The 24,049-nt window shown below is 31.7% G+C and overlaps 2 protein-coding genes across 5 annotated transcripts in view; one reads left to right on the plus strand and one right to left on the minus strand.

Annotated features, from left to right (window-relative positions):
• The window catches only part of LOC148610113 (kinesin-like protein KIF21A), an 88,817-nt gene that overhangs the window by 59,027 nt on the left and 5,741 nt on the right, over positions 1 to 24,049 (plus strand). Inside the window, exons 32-40 of one of the 3 annotated variants that reach the window (XM_088542206.1) lie at positions 15,194 to 15,262; positions 16,849 to 16,983; positions 17,518 to 17,669; positions 18,487 to 18,670; positions 19,728 to 19,892; positions 20,216 to 20,333; positions 21,745 to 21,915; positions 22,941 to 23,140; positions 23,891 to 23,934. In XM_088542206.1, coding sequence (XP_088398332.1) covers positions 15,194 to 15,262; positions 16,849 to 16,983; positions 17,518 to 17,669; positions 18,487 to 18,670; positions 19,728 to 19,892; positions 20,216 to 20,333; positions 21,745 to 21,915; positions 22,941 to 23,140; positions 23,891 to 23,934 — 1,238 coding nt within the window. Of the gene's footprint in view, positions 1 to 14,612; positions 14,643 to 15,193; positions 15,263 to 16,848; positions 16,984 to 17,517; positions 17,670 to 18,486; positions 18,671 to 19,727; positions 19,893 to 20,215; positions 20,334 to 21,744; positions 22,051 to 22,940; positions 23,141 to 23,890; positions 23,935 to 24,049 lie in introns of all 3 variants that reach the window. The other 2 variants (XR_015914738.1, XR_015914737.1) reach the window with 2 other exon arrangements.
• On the minus strand, positions 1,568 to 15,737 carry LOC148610114 (uncharacterized). Of its 2 annotated transcripts, none has more exons than XM_088542207.1 (4): positions 15,674 to 15,737; positions 9,623 to 10,390; positions 4,645 to 5,683; positions 1,568 to 2,254 (listed from the first exon to the last, which is right to left on the minus strand). In XM_088542207.1, exons 2-4 carry the CDS (start codon positions 10,348 to 10,350, stop codon positions 2,054 to 2,056), a joined length of 1,968 nt encoding a protein of 655 aa, XP_088398333.1. In that variant the 5' UTR covers positions 10,351 to 10,390; positions 15,674 to 15,737; the 3' UTR covers positions 1,568 to 2,053. The 2 variants fall into 2 exon arrangements, with proteins under 2 accessions (XP_088398333.1, XP_088398334.1); XM_088542208.1 differs by lacking the exon at positions 15,674 to 15,737 and adding an exon at positions 10,650 to 10,793.

Genomic DNA, 24,049 nt, shown 5'->3' on the forward strand with positions numbered 1-24,049 from the left:
AAATGGATGTAAAGTGTTGAGGGTACACACAATAAATAAGGTAGCAAGAAACATACTTATAATTTTTATTTTTTTCCTTGCCTTAACTCCAGAAATTGATCACAAAATCAATAGTCATTACAAATTATACATCTGATTCTTTTAAATTAATTATATGCATTGATGCAGGACTTTCCTATCAACAGTTAAATATCAAAACATCCACAAAGCCACAACAAATGACTAATTCCTGGTAGTCACTATTGATTTGGTGGGTAAACGTTATGGGCCGTGACTTTTCATGTAAAATGTTATGGAACTATTTGTAACTTTGACGTTACAGCATGGTATTTTAAACAAATGTTTTTCATTTATGAATTATTTATGACTTTTCCATTAACTTTTAATTTGTATTAGTTCTATATTTGTGTTTACCCAAATTTTTAATTTTGTTGATTTAAAATATTTGAAAAATTAATTTTCATCTCTACTTTCATAGTGTTAAATGTTACATTTCTTTTTTAAAGTATCAATAATTCAATTTTAACCATAGGAAGTACTTTCCTTACAATCTAGTATGTGAAATTGTTTTCTTAGGTAATGGAAGTTGAATTGAAAAAAACTTAGGACTCTTGCCCTGAGCCATTACACTGGAAAAATATATAGTTAAGTTTGAAAGTATCTATATTAGGGGCATCATGAAATTCTGAGACTTTGATATGGGTTACTCTAAAGTTAAGAATATTCTTAGACTTTTTGTCCCAAGCCCAGATCTTTCGTATTTGGAGTAACAGTGCAACTTGATTGCAGTGAATTATGCTATCAACAACATCGATTGAAACTAGTATCTATCTACATTGTAACAGTCAGAAATGAACAGATTTTCAGCTTGAAACTTCTTCTATTTAAGATATCAGTTGGCAATGTAAGTTTCATTGGTTATCAGGGTCTTTAGTGAAGAAAGCCTAGTTTTTAAAGCCAAAAAACTTAGACCCAGAAAATTTAAACATGCTCATGTACAAACCCACAATTATGTCTATTTGCACAAGTTAAAGTTGAATTAACCACCATTCCACTCCCCTTTATACTTCAGGATAAGACACATATAATTTCATATATGTTGTATAATATCACTGATATCTCATTGATTTAGATATACATTAACTTATCTTAGCTTTTCCTTAAAATACAGCCGTGCAATTTTAGCTTGATATTCATGATAAAATTTAGAATATTGCTATTGCTGAATTATATGCAAGATAATTGAAAATGTCCTCTTATTTTTGAAAATCGTCAGTTCATTTTAGATTCCTGATTTGCCCTCTCTGTTCTTTTGCAAAGTCACTATTTCATTTGGCGATCATGGAGATATCTCGAGGTATTGCGCTTCTTTCACCTTGTCCCCCCCCCCAGGCCTGTTTCATTCCTTTAAATTTGATGTTGTTTGACAGAACTGTACATTGTCTTATTCTTTGTATATGCTTCACAGTTTGTGTGAGGTTGTCTTGAACATTTGTATTAGTATCTTGCTCTTAAAATATTACTTAAAAATCAACACAATCGATATTGACCCCTGAGAAAAGCGACATTTGAGCAAACAAAATAATTTTATTGCCACCATTTAAATCATTTTTCCAACAAACAAATCACTGGAAAATCAGTAATATTGTTGATAAAGTGGTTTAAGATACAGAGCTTATGTCATTCAGACAAACCCCTCTGTCTTTTAAAGTGTTTTGAACGGTGTTGCTTCTATACTGAAGTGTTCATTTCATTATCACACTGTGCTTCTTCACAATATGTAAGCTTCAAAACTATTTATGAAATTGAACTTTTAAGAGCGTAAACATTCACAGAATTTGGATGTTTTAGTCCACGAAAAAAGAATGAGTCTTTTTGAAATGTTTTGAGTTGTGTTGCTTCTAGATTAAAGTGTTCATTTTGTTATCACAAAATGGTATCTTCAAAACTTTTTTTGAAGTTGAACTTTAAGGAACTTAAAAATTCACAGAATTCATATTTTTAAAAATCCATCATAATGAGTGTTGAATGAACATTCCAAAATAGAAAAACGTCAGTTAACCACTGCTTGGGGACTACTCTCTTTTCCTTCAGAAATGTCAGATTGTCCCATCATTCTAGACAGACGAATTTCCTCAGAGGGGCGACGTGCCCGAGACATTTTGCGTAGATAATTTTGCAGTTGAAGAGAACCTGTTTTTCTTCCAGATCGTGAAGCTGTATTTTTTGGAATCCCAGTTCTGTTTCGACTGTCCTATAAGCATAAAATTACATGGTTTTTAAATCGTTATTTACAGAAGGGATTAAGTTAAAAAATACACCACTGAAAGTATGAAAACACCATATATGACTCAGCCACTTCAGTTCCTTTAATTCTTTTCTCATGAAGTGTTATAAATTCTGGTGTAGAAAACTCTTTCATTATAAGTAGCAGGCTTTATAAAAAAAACAGACCGGAGTTTGTTCATTCATGTCAAAAACCCTCCCAATTCACTTTTAGTTCTCATTGCTGCTTGGGCGTTAAACCCCAACTATGAATCAATCAATCAATCAAGAACAGTTACAGACCATGAAAACACTAAGTATGTTATTCATTTGTTGCACTTTTGAGATAAAAATTATATAGATTGTACATGAAATGGCACTTTGCTAGAGTTATTCTTCTTGATCTGCTTTGATTTGGTTGATTTTAGTGGAAGATGAATGTATGATTTTCATAAAAAATACAAATCTGAATACAGAAAGGACTATCATTACATAAAAAGATAGCATATGTAGACTCAAAGGGCATCTTTGTTCGGTGTTTTTTTTTACACCATGAATCACCTCTACCATATGCAGTGACTGAATTTTATATGAACTGGTACTAAAGTCTTTTTCTCATGAAATGTGATAAATTCTGGTGTGGAAAACTTTTTTTCATTTAAAACGTTATCAATATAAGGATATTTTATGTAAACAAAGCTGCAATAGATAAATAATTTATTCTGTTTAAAAACAAATATATCTTTGCTCTCTCTTTGAAATAGCTACTGCTTATGTAAATAGGGAACAGATACAATTCGTCAGGTCTTGGCGAATAACAATGAGAAGTGATTTTTTTTGTAGGTGAAAAAGTGCTTTTTAATTTAATTTCATAAATCCCTGTTTCTTTTGATGCTATTTCAAGCAGATTTATAGCAAGATATATAATTAAAATTTCTTATTAAACAGAAATTTATTATGCTCTTGTACAAAGCCATATATTTACTTGAGGTAGATTGCTTTTAGCAGTCTTTTAGATGCATATTCACTGAAAATTGCATGGTATATTATAGTATGAATTTATTGCCCTGTTAGTTCAGAATTGTTCCAATTGAATAAGCGAAAAATAGTGATTGATAAGAGGGTATACCTCATAATTTAAGTACATTAACAATTTACAACTGTTTAATCTCTGTTTAAACTTTACAAGTGGGTTTTGATTAATACAGATTGGTATTTAACCTGGTCGTAGTTTTAAGGTTTCAAGTGGTCGTGATAAGATCTATGCCGATGAACTTTGAATTTATTTTGAACTAATACCTTATGTATTCATGCAGATTAGAGATTCTGTTTTTACTTTCTTTAAATATTCGGGAGCAAATTTGTTATTTGGGGGTACTTGCAGACTTAAACTCTGCAGTGTTTGAAGAAAGTATTAGGGATTACGTCACCAGACGTTTATGTCTGCCAAAATTGTTTTTAAAGCATCTTAATAACATCTTGAAAATAAGATTTTAAACTAATCTGTGAATAAAAAATAGAATCTCTTTTTCAAACATGTTCAGGACTTTAAAAAAATAACTCCAGTGTTAATTGTTCAAATGGTTTTTCCAAAACATATTTTAAAAAAGTAATAATTCACCTTGTTTTTTTCTACCTACCCTTTTTAATAATAATTTTGTAGGGATGAAAAAAATTGATAATATGAACCTGTACTTCTATACCAATTTTCCTGGTAATAAGTACACCTGATTTTTAATAACTATATCATTAGCAGGTTAAAATTATACTTTGTACATTGTGTTGGTAAATGTTCCTATCATAATATGAAATCAAATACTGGGCCTTTTACTGTAGGTTATGAACTGTTGCATGTACCCAGGCTAACAGGATAGTGAACAGTGTATTTTTCTTTTTAACAAGTGAAAAAATGTTTTTAAAAGTAATTAAATTTTGAGGTAATTTCTAAAGAAAATGAAAACATTTGAATTTCAAAATGTCTTCTTGGTATTACAGTGGATTCCTGTTATTCATTGTTTATACATTTTATTAGAAAAAAAATATGCAACTGACAGGAATATTCAATTAACAGAAATGATCACTTTAAAGAAAATACCTAGTATTTTCACTGTTAAATTGGAATATATTATTTTCTCTAATTAGATTCCTACTAAGTATATTATCAAGAGGAAGAGAAAGTATTGTTGAAATAAAAACTTTTTTTTTCAGAAAACTGAGAGATTTCACTATCATTGTACTATTATTTTACATATTTAGATACAGTTTTGACTAAATTTTGAAAGATATTTATGGATAGGAGTTTTTTTTTCAGTCTTTATGTTAAGTGGAAACTTCATCTTTTTGCACACAAAAAAATAACACAAATGTATCTGTACTAACCTGGGACATTTCTGAATACATTGACATGGAAGAGTTGTGGTTCCTGTTCATCAGAAAATCACACAGTGTATTGGCTTGCTTCATATGTTTTGGGTTTATCCCATATTTCATTGTCTGTTCATTTTCCATCATACGAAGTCTGACAGAATACAGAATTTCAGCAAGAGTTTTCATCCTCTGTTCTGGGTCTTTCATTTTGAGATACAAAGATTTGTATTGCTGGGTTGCTTTCATAACATCGTCATGGTTAAAGTCCCCATTTTTTCCCAGAATTGGTGGCAATGCTGAAAATGCCTTAATACTACTTACACTATACATATCAGTACTGGAAACTGGTGGGAGTGATTTAGTGTCTCCAGTATAAGAATAGTTTTTTGATAACTGATAGTCACTTTCATGGTAGTCTCGTCGAGCATATTCACTAACACTATGCTTCTCAGCAAAATGGACTTTCTTCTTTGCAGTCCTGCTTGGCAAACTAGCACGAGTAATATCGTGTCTAGTACTATCTTGCACTTTAGGAATTTTATAACTTTCCTGTAGAATTTCTTTGGCAGCTGCTATTCCAGGTGGGGGATCTAATGGTGGCAAATTTTGCATAGAATTATTCTTCCCAGAATCCCATTCTGTTTTGGACCGAGCCCTTGGCAGCAACGGTCTTGGAGGGCTCCCAGGACTGATTGTTGGCAGCTTAAGAATCCCTTCTCTTTGAGGGGTCTCTACAATAGTTGTCACTCTTGTTTCATGTGTTTTCTTTTTCTTTTTGGACAGTTTATGAGCTGCGATGTTTGGTGCCATGTAATATCGTGATTGTGAACGAATTGACGAGGCATCGCTCATTGACAATGTTGAAGGCGAATCTGTTTCCAGTTTAAAGTCTCCCATATGATCTCTTTGGTGTCTTAAATTTGACAGCTGTTTCATAAGTTGAGATTTCTCGGTGGAATATTTTTTCATAGTCTGTTTGATATCATCTTGGAGTTTCTTGGTTGACTCCCGTAGATGCATTCCATACATGTTGTGGCGAACAGTAGATATCCTGCAACAAATTGGACAATGTCAAGAATCAGTCCGAAGTGAAAGTCTGTAGAAGGCATTGTGAAGTTTTTTGGCCAGAGAAATGTTAATCCAGTTTTAAAAAATCCTCTCCTTATTAGAACAAATTAAGACCACTGGGTTAAACGCTGATCACAGTTGTTAAAACCCTAATCCCTAAAGCTATCCTATTTTAAACTTATTAGTCCACATAATTACTGGTTTGGTAAATATTGCGTTCAACAGTTAAAAACATTCCCATTCAGTTGAAGTTATAAATCGTTGAAAACAATTCGTTTAAAGTATCCAGTCTCGACTCTCACTGATAAATGAACAGTGTTCTAAACAGAGCGTTGTATTTCAAGGTAGAACTTTTATTGACAAAGTTTTATTAACAATTCCATGGTATATTAATTTTTGATGTTAAGCGAAATATATTGACAGTTCCACTATTAACTTGAACAAAAGTAACAACGTTGCAGAGATTATTAAATATGTAGATTAATTAAAGATTGACAGTCATGTACAACTCTATTTAAGTACATCCTGTGTTAAGCTTCAGGCAAATTTTCTAAAAATTTAGTTTGAGAAGAATTAATTAGAAATGGGCAAAAATACATGACTGCAATTAAAATAAACAACAAAATGAACAAAGAAAAATATATGATGGTTAATCTCAAATGTAAGTTTTATATTTGGTAATAGTGAACATTATTTTAGGTATGGGTATAAAATCTTGCATTTCCTACAAATAGAATTGTTTCTGTTTTAATTTAATGACTAGAGAGTTACTCAGCAAAGGGTTTCAGATTAGCTTTCAAAAGTTGTTAGTCTTGGACTTATTCAAGTTTGAAATCAAAGGTTTACAAGGAAAATGGAAGGTCTTCAATAAAGTGGCAGTGTCTGAGATTGATGGTCCTGTGCTTAGATAAAATAGAGTTCAATGGTCTTGGTTCAGAAATGTAGGCTCTAGAGGCCATAGACCTTAGACCAGTGCTAATTTGAACTCCTGAAAAAAATATTGAAAAATCTACTTAATCATTCTTAAATTATCCAATAACTGTGTAATCCAAATACATGTAGTAAACAAACCAAATATTTAATGTATAAAGGGATTGATTTGTTTCAAGTTTATGAGCCATTGAAAATGTTGTAAGATTTTTTACCATATTCAGATTTTATAGACAACACCAAAATTCCAGGATATTTATCATTAGATCAAATGGTTTTGTCTTTTTCTAAATTTTATAAATTAAGAGAATGTCATCATTTAGAATTACCTACCAAGGACACGCTTAGATGTACCACACTTAGAGGTACCACGCTTAGATGTACCAAGGATGAAAGAATGAAAAATTGATATTATAACACAAATTGTTACCTCACCTGCCAGATTCTTTCATGAAGTAGTATGTAACGATAGGTGATTTAAACATCTTATTAAAATGAAAGTTTTCAGTAATGAGATTATATCTATGATATGAGGGAATGGAAAACTATTGTCCATGTCAGATCTAGTTATATTAATTTCTTTACTTTATCCCATTTACATGTAACATCTTCATGGACATGTCAGTTATGTAGATTTATTTCTTCAAAGGGGGGAAAGAGATACTTTGATTTATCCTTTAAATGAAAAAAAAGGAAAATTGATTTACTTTTTGTGGGTTATATTTTTTCCCTAAATGCTTTTGAAGAAGGAAATTTTTGGCTTCATGTGTAAGGAAGATTTTTTTATAATTATAAGACCTTGTCTGTGAACATAATCTTGCATTGAATTCCTTCATGATATGACTTTCTAATATGTGCCTGATTTTTTTCATCTGGCACATCAAAATTTGGATAAGATGATAAAATATTTAAACATGTAATGCAGTGTATAATAGCATAGGAAAAGGCACCGTTTTGATATATACATTTGTAGTAAAAAATAATTACACTGTGGTACAAACATGATTAATTGACTTGAATTGGAAACCTGTGAAACACAGAAATCACCTGAGGTGACTTTTTTGTCAGTTTCAATTTGAATCTGTTTCACTGGATATAAGATTGAACCAATGGCCAGCTATGAAGAAGCAATATGATTCTGCAACACTGTAGTTATTGGTTGACTTTTTAATGTGGTAAAAATATCTTGCACCCTCAACCCTGCCACCCCCCTCCCCCCCACACACACACACACTTGAAGGAGAAAAAAAAACATCCATAGGACAATGTTCCTTGATATTAAATATCAGACATGCCAAGGGTAAATATTGAGTATCAAAGGATTTTTTTCAGTCTTGATTTGTGTCTAGTCTAAGCTTATTGTGTACAATAAGAATTAAACTGAACATGAAATTTAGCATTTTGTCCTCTTCAGGGACAAAATGACTAAATAAATTTCCTGCTGTTATATAATTCTGGTTATTTTATAGGTCTATAATTCAGCCAGTTCTTTGGTACAGATAGTCATGATTATTACCGTTTTAATTTTCTCGTGTAAACCTTAATATGTCAACTTCTGTATACAAAGTGATAAAAGAACATTGGCCTTTGGTTTTGATGATCAGCATAGCATGGATTTGAATGCGGTAATTTTCCTTACACTTTGCGTCCTATTGAAAAATCATGAAAGAATCGAGATTTTTATTTCTTTCAAAAAACAAGGTAGAGATGAATTTAAATTGAACATGAAGATTCCAGAATGATGAGACTTATAAGAAAATTTGATATATATTATGAATGTATTTATTATTTTTGGCAAAATATGGAAACCTCTAACATATGCCTAGTAATATGCACTTGGCTTGCAATTCATGGAATTGTTACTCCATTATTGCTAAAATAAAACCACAAATAACTCAATATCTTATCACTGGAATCAGCATTTTTTTTTTACATTAATGAGTCATCTATTATTACTGGGTCTGCATGATATTTATACTGATTTGTACTAAAGAACTGTACTTGTTCTCTTCTAGTTTGTAGTCTTAAAAAAATTCTTTGCGGAAGTCCTTTGATTCATATGTTGGCAATATAAACATTAAATGCGAGGGCACTTGGAGGTCTATTACATTGATTTAGAATGTAGGTGATTTCCTCCACATTTTTATCCATTTGAGGAATTTCATCTTCAAGACGCTTTGATCGACAATTTGCATTGGTAATATCAGTAGATGGTTCTATTGATAAATAATAAAGCAACATTTGTCTAATTAAAGGGGTGAATGTTCGCCTTTTTAAATTTAAGACTTTGTGCATGTGTCTAAGATTTTTATTTGAAATATAATCCATTTGATTTACTTAAACCAATTGAATATGTAATCCCCTTAGGGTAATAGTATTATGAAATGAAGTGGTTCTTGATAAATTGTCAGCAATATTTCTGATGACATGCATGTAAAATTGATTTCCTTGGTTTTTGAAGAATGACTTTCATAAATTTTTTTAATATTATATTTGTTTCGTAATTGGCACACATTCTTACCTCTTAAAAACAAGTTTGAATTGCATTGAAAATTTTGAGATATGTGGCATTGGTAATGAAATACTTATTATATTAATATAAATACAGTTTTGAAATAGTGTATATAAAAGTATTTATGATTACACTATAGTAGAAACCATCATGTTTTTCTTTTAGATAAAACCATAACTTCCATATAAAATGTGCATTTATGAATAAGTAAAGCACTTTCAAACATGTGGCTAAAAATAACTGTCTGAAGAGCTGGATGATGGAGTGCTCTAACAGTTTATTTTTTTATAACAGTTTGGATTATCAGTGACTTTTAAGTTTCTCTGTCCTTCTAACATGACAGTGCTTTCTCTTGAACGTCTTCGAAATTGTGATTTGTTGGTGTTTTGTTAATTATGGTTGTTTTTGTTTTTTTTTTCTTATGGACTTCCCGTTGAACCTTCTTTACTGTCAATGTAAGTATTCAGATAGAAAACTAACCTTCTATTTACAGAAGCCCTGGCAACAGGAATTTCTTTTTCATTTCGATTGAGTAGTTCTGCAGTGTTTTGCCTCTCGTACATTTGAGGAATGTCCAGATTGACGTTATTGGCTGATATCATGGGATGTGGTACATGCCTTTGTGGTTCGTGCCTTCCTCTTCTTTTTAGTTGATTTTTTTTTGTTGGTGATTGCTCTCTTACTGGAGATTTCTTAGATTTTTGTTTTTGGTTCCTTTTCCTTGTCTTTATATCTGCTTGTCTTTTTCTTGATTTTGTTGGAATCTCATTTAACTGAGGAACTTCAGTGGTGTCATTGTCACATGATTTCTCACTGATGACGGAAAGTTTGTCGTCTGATTTTATGAGGATCATGCCTTGGTATTTATCCTGACTTTTCACCAAGGTAAATTTAAGTGGTTTATATCCTGAATTTTTATCCTTTTTATGTCCTTGAGAACTCTCTGGCTTCAATGCATTTTGTGTTTCTCTCCGTGTTGTCATCTCATTAATATCCAGTGCTGAATCCTGTTCCTCATCACTGCTGTCCACAAATACTCCAGAATCTTCTTTGGTTAAAGAACTACCCTGTGATTCATGCATTTGAGGCACCGGAATGGAATGCCATTGTTTGTTCTCTATGTGTCCAGAAGTTGAAAAGTAGGCTGAGGTTACTCTACCTCTCGTAAGTAACCTCTCAATATGTTTTTTCCCTTCTGTATCTGGCATTTTTTAGATTTCAACAATGGTCTTGAAATAAAACTGGATTCTGAAAAAGAAGATGATTTTAAATATTCAGCTGTTTTAAAAACTTCAGAAGTTCATTTGACCTGTTTGTTCTTTTAATAATAATCAAATTTCAAAAGTTGAGTGCTAATGAAATAAATTCATTGGCTATCAATTGATACTAGTACCTGGAAGAAAAATTTTGAAAATTCCAATTTTGAATGATCGATGTATTTATTAAGTTGATTTCTAGACTTCAACTCAATCTTCACAAATTAAATTTTCTTGTTAAGTTTAATTACCTTTCTTGTAACTATTTCCTTCCATTGTCTCAGTAAAGTGATAGAAAAAATAATCATTTGTCAAAAAAAGGTACTGAAATGTCAGACTGGCTGCTGCTATTTTGGGATGGCAACAATTAAGCAATCAGATCTGAGCTATAAAAGAACAATGAGGTTTTTTTACTTGTCTTTTAACTTTCCCATAAACACGCCAAAGATGGAGTAAATTGCTCTTATTTTGCATTGCATAATTGATTAATTGCAAGGGTTTTTTTTTATGATGAAAGAAAAACAGATTAATTATTAGCCTTCCATGATGATTCTATTTCTTTTAATTATAGTCATTTGTTAATTATCAGATACTTTAACCTCTGTTATCACCTTGCTAGAGAATTTCCAAAGTTCCAAAGGAATATTATAAGTAATGCTATAGTCCATCTATCCATAACATTATGAATATTTTGTAATCATAAAACATGCTTCAATAGATTTTTACCAAACTTGATACATTGTTACTTTTTAAAAAAAAAATAATTCCAGTAAATTTTAGGGTAAAGGTTACTATATTGCCCCTACAAAGTTTTATAAATGACCTTAATTTTCACTGTGAGAAAATATAGATTTATTGATATTGTTTTTTTTTATCACAATTATTGACACATATTTTTTCTCTGATTATGTTTCCTTGTAGAGATTTTCTGTTTCTGTATTTAATAATATTCATGCTATGTTGCTAAAAATAGTCTTATTATATTACACTCGTGAAATATAATAATTAAGGGCTTTTTACACTGTCAATATGTCTGTGTTAGAATTTTATTGACCTCAGACTGTGTCTTTGGTCGAATATAGTTTAATAGGTCCATATATAACATATTGGCTTCATTAAAAGTCCATGTAGTGCATGTAGCAATCAGCACTACTTTCAGTTACATGTACTTTAATCCTGATTTCAAAACTTAAGGGCAGATACAGATATTAGGAAAGGGGTCCCAGGCTACGATGTATATTCTTTGCCCAAATTTTGCACGAAATGAACAAAATGATTTCTAAAATAAATTTAGCCTTCACCCCCTACCCACAATACACCACCCAGTGTTTAGATCTTTTTAATCAATTAAGTTCAATACCTTGAAAAGAAAATTTCATCAAAATGATCATCCATTCATTTCAAGGTATAAAGCCCATCATATGATTTAGGAAAAAGGTATGGATGGCACATGTAATTTAAATATGACACTATTGGGAAAACTCATCTGTATGTGTCTATTCATGAAACTTATGGATGATGATATAGTAATACAATTATCTATAGATGGAAGATAAATTTGCTTTAAGAGGTTAGAAAATGCTCTTTTTGATAGCAGTTCATTGAAATTATGCAAAAAAGTCATTGATCCTTCAGTTGTAATGAGCTTACGCTTATTGATGTTACATAACAGATTTGTATTGAAAGCCATGCCTGTAACAAAATAAGCATTAAAGTTGGCAAATTATTTCTATGTGATATATCAATGATTTTCTGCCTACTTTCACAGAGTTGTAACAAATTCTTTTTCTTTAAATGTCAATTTTTGAAATTATCAGTGCAAATCAGTTAACTGTAAAGGAGAAAGATGCTTTTAGAAATTACACTTTGTGACCTTATTGTATGAAGAACTTTTTTTTTAGTTTTTGCTTGTTATCATGAAAAGTTTTTTATTGAACTGAAGTTTTGTGCAATCATTGGTTTCTGTTCATTATTATGTCATCAGTATTTAGCGGAGTTTAGTACAGAAAGGGAAAATTGCCTCATTTATTTTCATTTAAGCTGTTGATATAAGTAGCACTTCAGATGAAAATCATGCAAAATGTGATTCATAGTTGGGAAGCGTACATATTTTTATTTTTGATATTATGTTTTTTTTTTTTTTTAAAGATGTTATAGTTAACAGAAATTAAATGTGCGTTTTCATATAATACTTGTTCTTAGATAAAAAATATATAGAGTGCAATGTACAATTTAAAATAAAGGGAGGTAACTCTGTAAATGACACTTAAATACAATAGAAACTATTGGTTTTTAATGTGAATAACTCCTAAGACCAGACAGATTGGAATGAATAATTATACATTTCATCGTATAGTTCTATAACGCAACTTGGTAACAAAAATAAAAATATTTAACCTTATTTGAGATGTATCTCATTTTACAGAATTTGCATGATTCTTACAACGACTGCTACTTACGTTTTTGATTGTCAGCCTACTTCTATTAATTTCCTCTTTTGTCTTTGTATAACTTGAAGTATTAGTATTTTTATGAAACTTGTACTTACTTAAAGTGGGAATCTTGTTGAGGTGTTATTTAGACAACACTCATTTTGCAGTATGCTTTCAGAGGGAGATAATTGAACTAAAAGAATTTGACATACGCAATAAATATTCTTTGTTCATTTATCTGTCTGCCTGCCCTTGTATACATTGTAAATATATTGCCAATTATTTCATATGATATCAAAGTTTTAATTAGAATGTTGGTGTTTATGAAATTAAGCTTCTTTTTTTTCCACAATGAATTGATACTTTGTTTTATATTAAGAGGTTTTCAACATTAAAAGAAAAATTTAGGATGGGTATATCACATGCTCATGGGCAACTGTTAAGTGAACTTTTTATTCAAGAAAGATGGGGCCCTTTTGTTGTTTATCTTTAACAGGAGTTTAAAACTACTAGGTAGGGGTTCAGATAAATATAGCTCCTTGACCTTCAACTTCTGACCTTAGACCTTTTGTTTGGATTGGATTATTGATTTGAAGTTTGGAAGAGTCCAGGACCCTCCACTCTTGAATGTCAGTTTGAACTCCCTGAGGAATGACCTTCGTCTCATGGACCTTTTCTTTGTATTATGTACAAGTTACTTTGAGTAGTTAATATTCCTGTATGGTTAGAATTGCTACATTAGTTTCCATGACTGTTAACAACTTAAGTATGAAGTTATTGATTCTGTCCCACTTTTGTTTAATGTTTGTTGGTGTTCTTCAGTAAAATTTACATAAATCATGACTTAATAGGGCCATTTCCTGTGCTTTGGTCTGCCGAAACTATTACATTGAAACAATTACATAGTAACAATTACGTAGTCGGCAAATTGATATACTGAGAAGGTGGCCCGTACTTTTACTAAATGCATGTTATTACAGAAAGCATAGTTACTTGAAGGGCTTTGACAACATATTGGCAGTAAATAATGAAAATTATAAAAATGTTTCATTTTCTTATCCTAGTTGTGGACCAAGGTCTGATAGAATTGGTTGGTTACATTTAATCAATATTTAATGAAGTTCCTGGAAAAAATAAGATCTGAAATAAAATAGACAAGTTAAATGAGATAAGATTTCAAATGTACTGGACAAGTCGTAAATCTAGAGAAACAGGAGGGCGTCAATATGGTATAGTTACAAACTTATTTTGAAAGTATTATTGTTCGTGGGGTACCAATTTTCGTGGTTTTCGTGGGTAGGCCAAACCACGAAATTTGATTCCCAACAAAAAGGAGAAATCCATAGATGTATTAACTGAAAACCTCAAAACCACAAATTCAAATATCCTCAAACTTGTGTTTCTTCCCTTATCCATGAAAATTGGTATCCACGAATTAAAATACTTTCACAGTAGTACAGTCATATCTATTTTAAATGACCATCCAAGGGCATGCAAAAAAGACAGATGGTCATTAAATACAGGCGAATTTTATATAGACGGCACTATGAAGGGATATTATTATCTTAGTCACAGGTTATTGCTCAGTGCAGAATACAGGTGTTTGACTTAAGTCGTTTCTATATTGGAAAAAGGTATGGCATATTGAAAGACTGGCAAGTGGTTACCTTCAGGTTAAAACGTGTTGGTAACCAAGTCCATGCCTGATCAAACAGTTTTCAGTAGATACATGTACCATATACCAAAAAATTCTAAAAATGTATAACTTTTTATTATTAATAGGATCTGGCAAGTGTTTAAAAAGATGTACAGGTGCCATATATTATTTTTTGTTTGTGTTTATACTTTTGTGAATTTGATGATGCTCTTTGCATGATTTGAAATGTTACACTTGATTTAAAGTAGGTTGTTCCTGTTACAGGCTGAACAATGTCAAAAACTGAAATATGTCAATGTAAATCAGTTAGTTTTTGCTGAAACAATTTTCTTGGTTTTTTTCAAGGAATGAGATGATTCTTTAAATGAGGAAATGTTCATCATGGATACTGTTTTGTGTCTTTTGTATACTCCTGGCAAATATAGAAAAAACTTAGTACATGGCTAACATACTACTCTTCTCAATTTTATGATGAACTTAATGATCAGAAACTTACGATATTACTTAATTTAAATTACAACAGAATTAGTTGAAGACCCTCAGGCTCAGTTTTCTATTTCTGGTTTCAAATTATACATGCAACCTAAAATGAAAGACTGATCTTCAGCCAGGCATGAATTTTTGTTATATTTTTTTTATTTCATTTCTAAGATAAGAATCTTCTATGTAGTTATTTACTAACATTAATATGATTATTTAATATTAGTCGACTAAGACCAAATAGATCACACACAACAGAAAGACCCAAGAGTGCAGATGTGTATTTGTTGATCAGGTAATCTCCCTTGTTAAAAAGGGGGACAACTCCTGCATGTGAATTTGTAAATAAGTCTATATGCTTATGAATGGTTTTAATTTTTTTTAATATTATTTAATGCTAAGTATTTGATGAGAGAGGTGAATGAATTAGCTTTGTTCTTTGTTTTTACAGCTTCAAATGTGGAATCTTTCTTTTTTTTTTTTTTTGCTTTTCTTTCTATATAAGGCTTTTGATTTAGTTTTTCCCTCTTAGGAGTGATTTCAAATTGGCTGAATACATGTATATACAAGCTATTTCGTAACTGAAGAAAAAGTAATTCTTGAATCTTTTTTCTTTTGTCAGAATGTTGTATATTTCTGTAACTTAAAGAAAACTGTAGTTTGCTAAATAAAAATTGAACAGTTTTGATATGATAAAAATACTTACTTTAATATATATGCTTGAATCTTCTCTTTAACTTTCTGATATTCTATAAAGGAGAACTTTTAAAGCTATTTTTATTGTGAAACAAAGAAGTCATGATTTTTAGAGATAAATATTTATAAACAAAGACAGCCAGAAGTTGCACTTGAGTTTGACCTAAGATTTTGAATGAACCCAACCCTAAAATGGTAATGTCATTTTATTGTTATTATGAGGTAATTGTTCAAACAATGTAATAATCAAGGATCAGGTAACAGTTCATTAATTTTCACACTTTCGTCACTGGAAACTATAGAAAGAAATTTTTTACACGTAATTGACGTGTGCCAGTATGGGATATCTGATACATACTTGAATTGACTTTCATTCCAAATATTGCATGTGAATTGGTGATAAATTTTTATTTTAGAATTTGATACTTTATTTTGGTGTTGGGTTTTGGCTGAGGTTGACTGGTAAACTTCTTTTGGCAGTTTTATCTGAATGTTATCATGGTTTTAATTAGTGCAAGTAATATTTGTATAGGCCATATCTGGAAAAGGGTTTAGTATTCCTTTTTTTAAAGTTGAAGGTGTGAAATTTTTGTGACTTGTATAAAGAAGTTTATAAATCTTTGTATAGTTTAAATCAAAGAGTCTTTAACAACCTTGTCAGAAATCCAAGGTTATTGGAAGGATTTCAGCTGTTGGTCCACATTAAGGACGGTGGAATATAAGGTTAATTTTGTATTAAAGCATATTTGCACATTATAATATAAATATTCAATCTACCCCTAGTGTGAGTTTTATTTGTTTGATGAAAAGAGCTATTTGTATTTCTATATCACTATCACTATGTTGGTTTGAAATACATCCTTTTAAAAGATTTAATTATGTTTACTGTCAAGATGTTCAGTTAAACAGAGTTACCACCCTTACTTGGTCTAAAATATCAATATATTCATAGTAATTCAGTGATTTTATGCTGTTTGCATGTTAATTCAAAAAACATTATTGTCAATAGATCTACTGCCAGTATTTTAGTAGTGTAAATGTGATTGTCCTCATTTTTATCAGTGTTATTTCAATTTCAGACTTTATTTAAGAGAGCCACAAAAAAAACCAATTTCAAAAATAATATTTAAGTCATATTTAAGCTGCACATTTAAATTTAATAATATATGTTATTTTCCTTAATAGAGATACTACCACATCGTCTGATACGACACCACCATCTTCTCCGCCAATGTCTCGGAGGGCAAGGGCTACAGATGGGAATGTCTTCTCTAGGCTGACAAGTAACACCCAGCCTCCGTCACTTAACCCTCCTAACAGGTTAGTATAACCCCTCAACTTTTACTCTGATGGTCAAGGAGAGGGTCATGAATGAGATTGTCTTCTAATAAATAACACTTTTTTTACACTAAGAAAAAAAAGCATATTGGCTTTGCCATTATTTGTTAAAGAACCTTTTGGTTCAGTTTATCAGAAAATTTTGGCTGACTGAATGCAATTTTACCAGTCAAGTGATATTCTTGAATACTATGGAAATTTCATATTTGAGTTTGCAGAGTCCCTTACAAAAATTTCATAAATTTCAACCTGAAGACCACACATACACAAGTTTGATATAGACTTCTTCAATGCATAATGTAAACCTAGATTTTTTTTCAGCAGTTTTATACAGTATTTTTTATTTTGCAACTGCAAATGAAACTGTTGTGAGTCTTTTCTTTCAAAAACCATTAAAATACAATTTGACAGAAAAAAAGCCAATCTAAGGTGGTGCTAAAAGAGATTGATTGCAATGAAAAGGATGCAAGAAGGCACAAACATTACACTTGTATCATGAATTTAATATAATTTCAGAGGAAACATTGTACCTAACCCAAACAGTGGGAAGATAACCATGACAGGTGGTAAAGCTGCCCCGGTGACTTGTACACACGTGGCTGAGGGACATTCTAAAGCTGTGCTGTCTGTGTTTGCTACGGATGAGTTACTGTTTACTAGTAGTAAAGGTTTGTTGTTATTAAGGAAAGGTTATGATGTATTCAGATTTTATGTACAAATTACGAAATCCTCTAAGTAAGTCCACAAGTTTTTTGTTACAATGAAGATGCATGTTAAAATTACTTTTTAACATTACATGATAAAATGTTGCAGGTTCAAATTCCTGGATATTGGGATTATATACAAAACTGTAAATTAAAAATTGTCTCATCCATTCTTCTTCTTTAAATTGTAACTGAGAAGTGAAGTCATTACTTATGACAATTTTTCCTCTTACATCTGTTTGTGAAGTCTATCTTGAAATCATATTTCTAAATGACATGTTTTTCAGCAGGGAACCTGTCTATACCAAACCATATATAAATATAAGAAACTGACTAAACCAGACTTCATTTTAAAGCTGGGTTTCAGTGGTTTCAATGCAGTTTCATCCTTTAAAACCTGAATACCAGTCTACATAGAAAACATATTCAGGGCAGGTCAGGTTCAGGTTGGACAAAAATTCCACATATTTTTATTCATCAGCGAGTTAATACTACCTAAGAGTCAATTTGAACAAACCTGATCAACTCAATTGACATATAAAAAATGCAGTAGGTGCTAATGATCACTTCGGGTACAAAATTAACAGTTAACCCGTCACCATTGAGTGGAGAAATCCATCGTATTAAACTTGATTTTGCGTTAGTGTCTAAAATTAATCCAGTGTGTGGTCTGCACATAATGTTTTTCTGTATTTCTGTGCTTGAAGAGAAATTTCCTTACTTCGGAAGTTCAAATACAGTCTATGAATATGTACAATTTTTTCTCTCCTATTTGTTACAGATCGAACAGCTAAGGCATGGGATCTACAGACTGGAAAGGAAGTGACCTCGTTTTCTGGTCACCCTAACAATGTGATATCAGTGAAATATAACGAACTGTTGAACCTCGTCTTTACGGTATCACAGTCGTACATTAGTGTATGGGATTATAGGATGAAGAGTAGTGAATGTATAAAGACATTGAGGTAGGATTCTTGCTCACAGACAGGGTTATTTCCATGTATCCTCCCATGGATACCAATGGTTTGACTGGTTTAAAATTTTAATTAAGAAAATGCTAGTGAACCAGTGAATTAGAGTTTTAATCAATATTATTTTAAACCATTTGGAAATGAATTATTATGAATACTGAGTGTTAGTAAATGCCTACTTTTGGACCTGTTTATAGAAGCAGGGAAACAATGGTTTAATTTAAAATTATGTTGTATTTTGTGGGGTTTCAAGGACTGCTAGACATCTGTAATGGATGCTGTCTACTTTTCTAGTTGATGGGATAGATTCAGAAATTATTGTGAAAAATGCAAATGAGTTAATGATCACAATAATTTTACTGTCAGAAAAAATAGAGTTTGTCTTTATATTGCAAAAAATTAGAATTCCAATTTGGATTAAATAAAGATGTCAGTGAAACATTACAGTAGTATTGTTGCAAAGATATCTTTATGGAGTGTTCATATCAAAACTCGTATGTTATGCCAGAGCTTGCTGAAACTACACAGACTTTTTGTATCACACTAGAACTCTAACAAATAGGAACAGGGTTATGTTGCTACAAGATTGAAGTCATCACTACAGAAGTTTTATGGTCGTCATCATGAACTCGTGTATCGTTATGGTGTATCCATTTGCACCATAAAAACTGATTTATTCAACAGGTCATAGTTTTCCTTTCCTCGTTTGTCTACCCCGGACTTGACTTTTTATGAGCAACTCAGCGGATGTTTCTAGAAAAGCAGAGGACGCTTACCCTACCGATGCACCCTGTCCATGCTCACAGTTTTTAGTGGAGTCCGAGTTGCTCATTCACTTTTGTTACTTTGTATATATGATTTTAGTTACTTTATGTTCTTTGTTGTGTATGTCTGTTTTCCATGTCTGGTCTTTGTCCCAGGATTGCATTCTTTTGATTACCGCTATAACCTTGGTTCCCTTGATTACTCTTTTATAAGATAAATTATGAAATTGTAAATAAGTATTGGCTCTAAGAGTACTTTTTGTTATATTTACATTTGATATTTCCAGCTCCTCAGGATTGACACATGATGGGCCTGTAAGTTTCCAGTCAGGTGTCAGGCAGAATGAATTACAACCTGGTGAACATAATATCAATGATATAGCCCTTGGTTGTGATGGATATACCCTCTATAGTGCTACAGGCAGTATGGTTAGAGTCTGGGATCTTACCAGGTAACTATTATATATATAGTTAAACCCTATTGATCAGGTCAATGTAGAAATTTGTTGACCTGATAAAATCATATTGACTGAGGACTAAGTCTGAGTTTATCAAAAAGGACAAAACTTTCACACTGTATAATATAAGCAGATTTATATGTGTTTTAATTCAAAACATTTCCAATATTGTCAAAGTTCTGATAGCCATATGAAACATCGAAGGTATAAACCACGCATGACTGTTAAATAGTATTACTAGGGGTAAAAAAAAATATTTTCTTTAGATAACATCACTGTTGGCATTGAAGTTATGACTTGAATCATTTGTTTTGCAGTTTCAGTGCAATAGGAAAATTGAATGGAGGTCATCAGGCAGCTGTAATGGTGTTGGCAGTGGAGCAGGATAAAGATAATGATGTAGTCGTTACTGGATCTAAAGATCATTATATTAAAGTATGTTTGCATATTCCATTTTACCCCTGGCCTCTGGTACCACAAAACTTTAAAAATTCTTAAGTCTGAGAATATTCTCAACTTTTATGGAAACTGACATCAAAATTTTGGAATTTTATCAAGTTATTAACAGTAGGAATATTCCTAGACTCGTTTGATCAAGTTTTATGGAGTTAGAACCACTTTTTATAGCTCAATTGGCCAAAGTCCAAGTGAGCTTATGCCATCACTTGGCGTCCGTCGTCGTCGTGAACAAATTTCCAAAAATCTTCTCCTGTAAAACTACTAGACTGACAGGTTTTAAATGTGGCATGATTGTTTCTTAGGGTGTTCTGCACAAAATGACCATCGGGATTGTTTTTTTTTGCAAATAACTCAAAAACGGTTGCCTTTAGCAAATTTCTGTCACGGGTAATATTGTCCAGCATCATAGCCAAAATTTTCAAAACGATTCATCAACTGATGTAGGAGTTATGTCCCCTGAAACAGTTTTTTTGGGGGGCATTTTTCACATGTGCAACTTTGAAAATCTTCTCAAAATCCATTGCACAGAATTCAATGAAAGTTGGCTTCTATGTTTCTTAGGGTATCCCACACAAAATGAATGTTGAGATTTTTGATCCATGAAAAAGCATGGCTGTCGTTACTAAAAATAGAACATAGGGGTCAGATGGCAGTTTTTTGCAAATAACTCAAAAAAGTTGCCTTTAGCAAATTTCTGTTAGGGTAATATTGTTCAGCATCATTAGACGGACCTATGCCGAAATTTTCAAAACGATTCATCAACTGATGTAGGAGTTACAGCCCCTGAAACAGTTTTTTTGTTGGTTTTTTTTTCACATGTACAACTTTGCTCAAAATGACTTGTGAATTTTAATCCATGAATAGATATGGCTGCCTATACTAAAAATGAAACTTAGGGGTGTGAAGACAGGTTTTTGAAAATAATTCAAAAATTGTTGCCTTTAGCAAAATTCTGGTTTAGGTCATGAAAATGCTGTTAAAAGCATTTCCTGCATTTGACAATTTAGTCGATTCTAACTTAGCCTGTCTCATTCCTCAAGTTTTTCATATAAACAAATGGTTAACCAGGTGAGTGATTCTTGAGCATCTAGGTTGATAAACAGTAGTCTTTGATTCTAGAAATATTTAGATGTTAGATACTATAACAGAGGTATGGTTTGGCTTTATGCATTAGACCTGCTTAGCTTGCAACTCTTTGTTAAGAGCCCTTGGGCAGGAAAGTATAACATATTAAAAAAATGATTTGATATTATGAATACAATCAGTTTTTGTAGATAGGAGAATCACACGCATTGTGTACTTGAATTCAGCTGTTTACTGTAGATTATTAAAAATTAAGACTGCTATCCTGAAATAGCTTTCGTATCATGAACTTGTCTATTTCCAGATATTTGAAGTGTCAGAGGACAAGGCAGGTGTAATGACACCTAAGTACAACCTGGAACCTCCCCATTATGATGGTATACAGTCACTAGCTATCAGAGGAGATACACTACTTAGTGGATCTAGAGATACATGTATAAAGAAATGGGACCTCAATACACATCACCTCAAACAGGTTGGTTTAAATTTTATTATCTCCCTTTGTCACTATGGTATATAGTCTATTGCTATCAGAGGAGATACACTACTTAGTGGATCTAGAGATACATGTATAAAGAAATGGGACCTCAATACACATCACCTCAAACAGGTTGGTTTAAATTTTATTATCTCCCTTTGTCACTATGGTATATAGTCTATTGCTATCAGAGGAGATATTAAGTTGCCTAGAGATAATGACAAGTTTGACCTATATGACCTATATGCATGTTGAATCAATAAATATTACAGGGATGATTTTCTTCTATTTTTTAGCAGATTTCCACTATTTAAAATCCGGATTTTACCGTTATAATTCTTTTTGTCCCCTGCCGCAATGTGGAGCGGGGACATTCAAATGCTGGTGTCCGTCCATGCATCCCAAGCTTGTGGGCGCAACTCCTCAGAAACCGCTGAACGGAATTTGACTAAATTTTGTGGGATTGTTTGTCACCATATGTAGTTGATCATACTTAACCGCTATTTTGATTCAACAATTTTTATGGGAGTTATGGGACTTAGTTCATTTTTCATGTTCTTTTTTTTGCGAATTTTTTTTTGTTGTATGAACAATTCTTAACCTAACTTAATTCAATTCATTAAGATACATTAACCTTGAATCGCCACATGGACATATGAGAGCACATAAGTTTTGAATCTGCTATTTATACAAGTGTCAAACATTTGTAATTCAACTCTTTCTACAGCGGTGGGGGACATATGTCTACGCATACCATTCTTGTCTTGTTGTATTTTTACTTCCGATTTAGCTAATTTCCGCCTTGTTTGTTGACCTCATAAAATCGTCTCTGATATTAGAGATCATATAAAAAATTAGAACTTCAGTAGCTGTGTAGTTGTCCATTTTATGTATAAGTGTCCAATAAGCAATGTCGATTATATATTCATGATTTGTGCTCAGCAGTCAGGGAGTCCTGCTTGCCTGAAATTTAGACATATTGTTTATTGATCAAAGGGCAATAACTCATTTCTACATTTTAGTCTATAAACCAAGCACACAAGGATTGGATATGTGGGTTGAGTTTTATACCTGATACCAATATAGTCCTGAGTGGTTGTCGTGGTGGATACTTGAAGATGTGGAATGTTGATAACTGTCATTGTATGGGTGAGGTCAAGGCACACTCATCACCTATCAATGCCATAGCAACCAATTCTTCAGCCATTTTTACTGCCTCAAAGTAAGTATTTTGTGAAATGTCCAGTGGAAAATTATTTTGATTTAAGTATACTGCATGTAAACTAGGACATTTCTTTTTATGGTTCTGGTAATTAATGTTATCTTAAAAAAAATGGTTTTGATGTAGTCTTGCCTCAACTATGATTGTGTTTGTCCAGACATATGCTAGCAAATTTAAAATTAAGCTCAAGCAGAGTTGTAAATTCACTGTAATGGTATCTATACTTGTGATTATCAACTCTTGTAGTTAAGCAAATTTGTGTTATTTTGTATATTTCAACAGTGCCTTAAAAATTTAGACAGTAATTTTACATTTATGTTTAAATATATGATAGAACTAACCACTGGAAAACATCAAAACTGGAATCCCAAGAATAACCATTTTTTTCACAGTATTAAAAAATTCAATACTGCAAAAGATAACTGTGCAGTGTCTGTTACTACCATGTCTTATTATTTGTAGGACATGTTAAGATGGATTAGTATTTTATCATTATATTTAAATTTAACACACCTATAATTTGAAGAATTGTTCCATAATCATCATCCCACAAATTTTGTATTGCCCTAATTAGGTAACACAGGATATTTTACAATCACTTCCAGTTTTCCCCATTTGAAGTAGATGAATTGCAATTTTCTTCACATATAAGCAAAGTTTATTTCAATCTTTGTTCCATTATAAGGATACAGGTTTGTATTGATGTAATGTAATAAAAACTGATAGTATTTAATATCAATTTATTTACAGTGATTCAGCCGTGAAAATCTGGCAGTTCAACAGAATACAAACATGTGAATTTTATATCTAATTCCTTTTTTTTTGCTTTAGTTTTTCCACTGCACGATTATTGTCTGCCTCAATATTCAATGTAACAAGAACTACTGTATATAACTGTATAGTACTGTA

This window comes from Perna viridis, chromosome 8, assembly GCF_037379345.1.
Source record: "Perna viridis isolate PV_CMFRI_1.1 ecotype Kerala chromosome 8, ASM3737934v1, whole genome shotgun sequence".
Classification (NCBI taxonomy): Eukaryota; Metazoa; Mollusca; class Bivalvia; order Mytilida; family Mytilidae; genus Perna; species Perna viridis.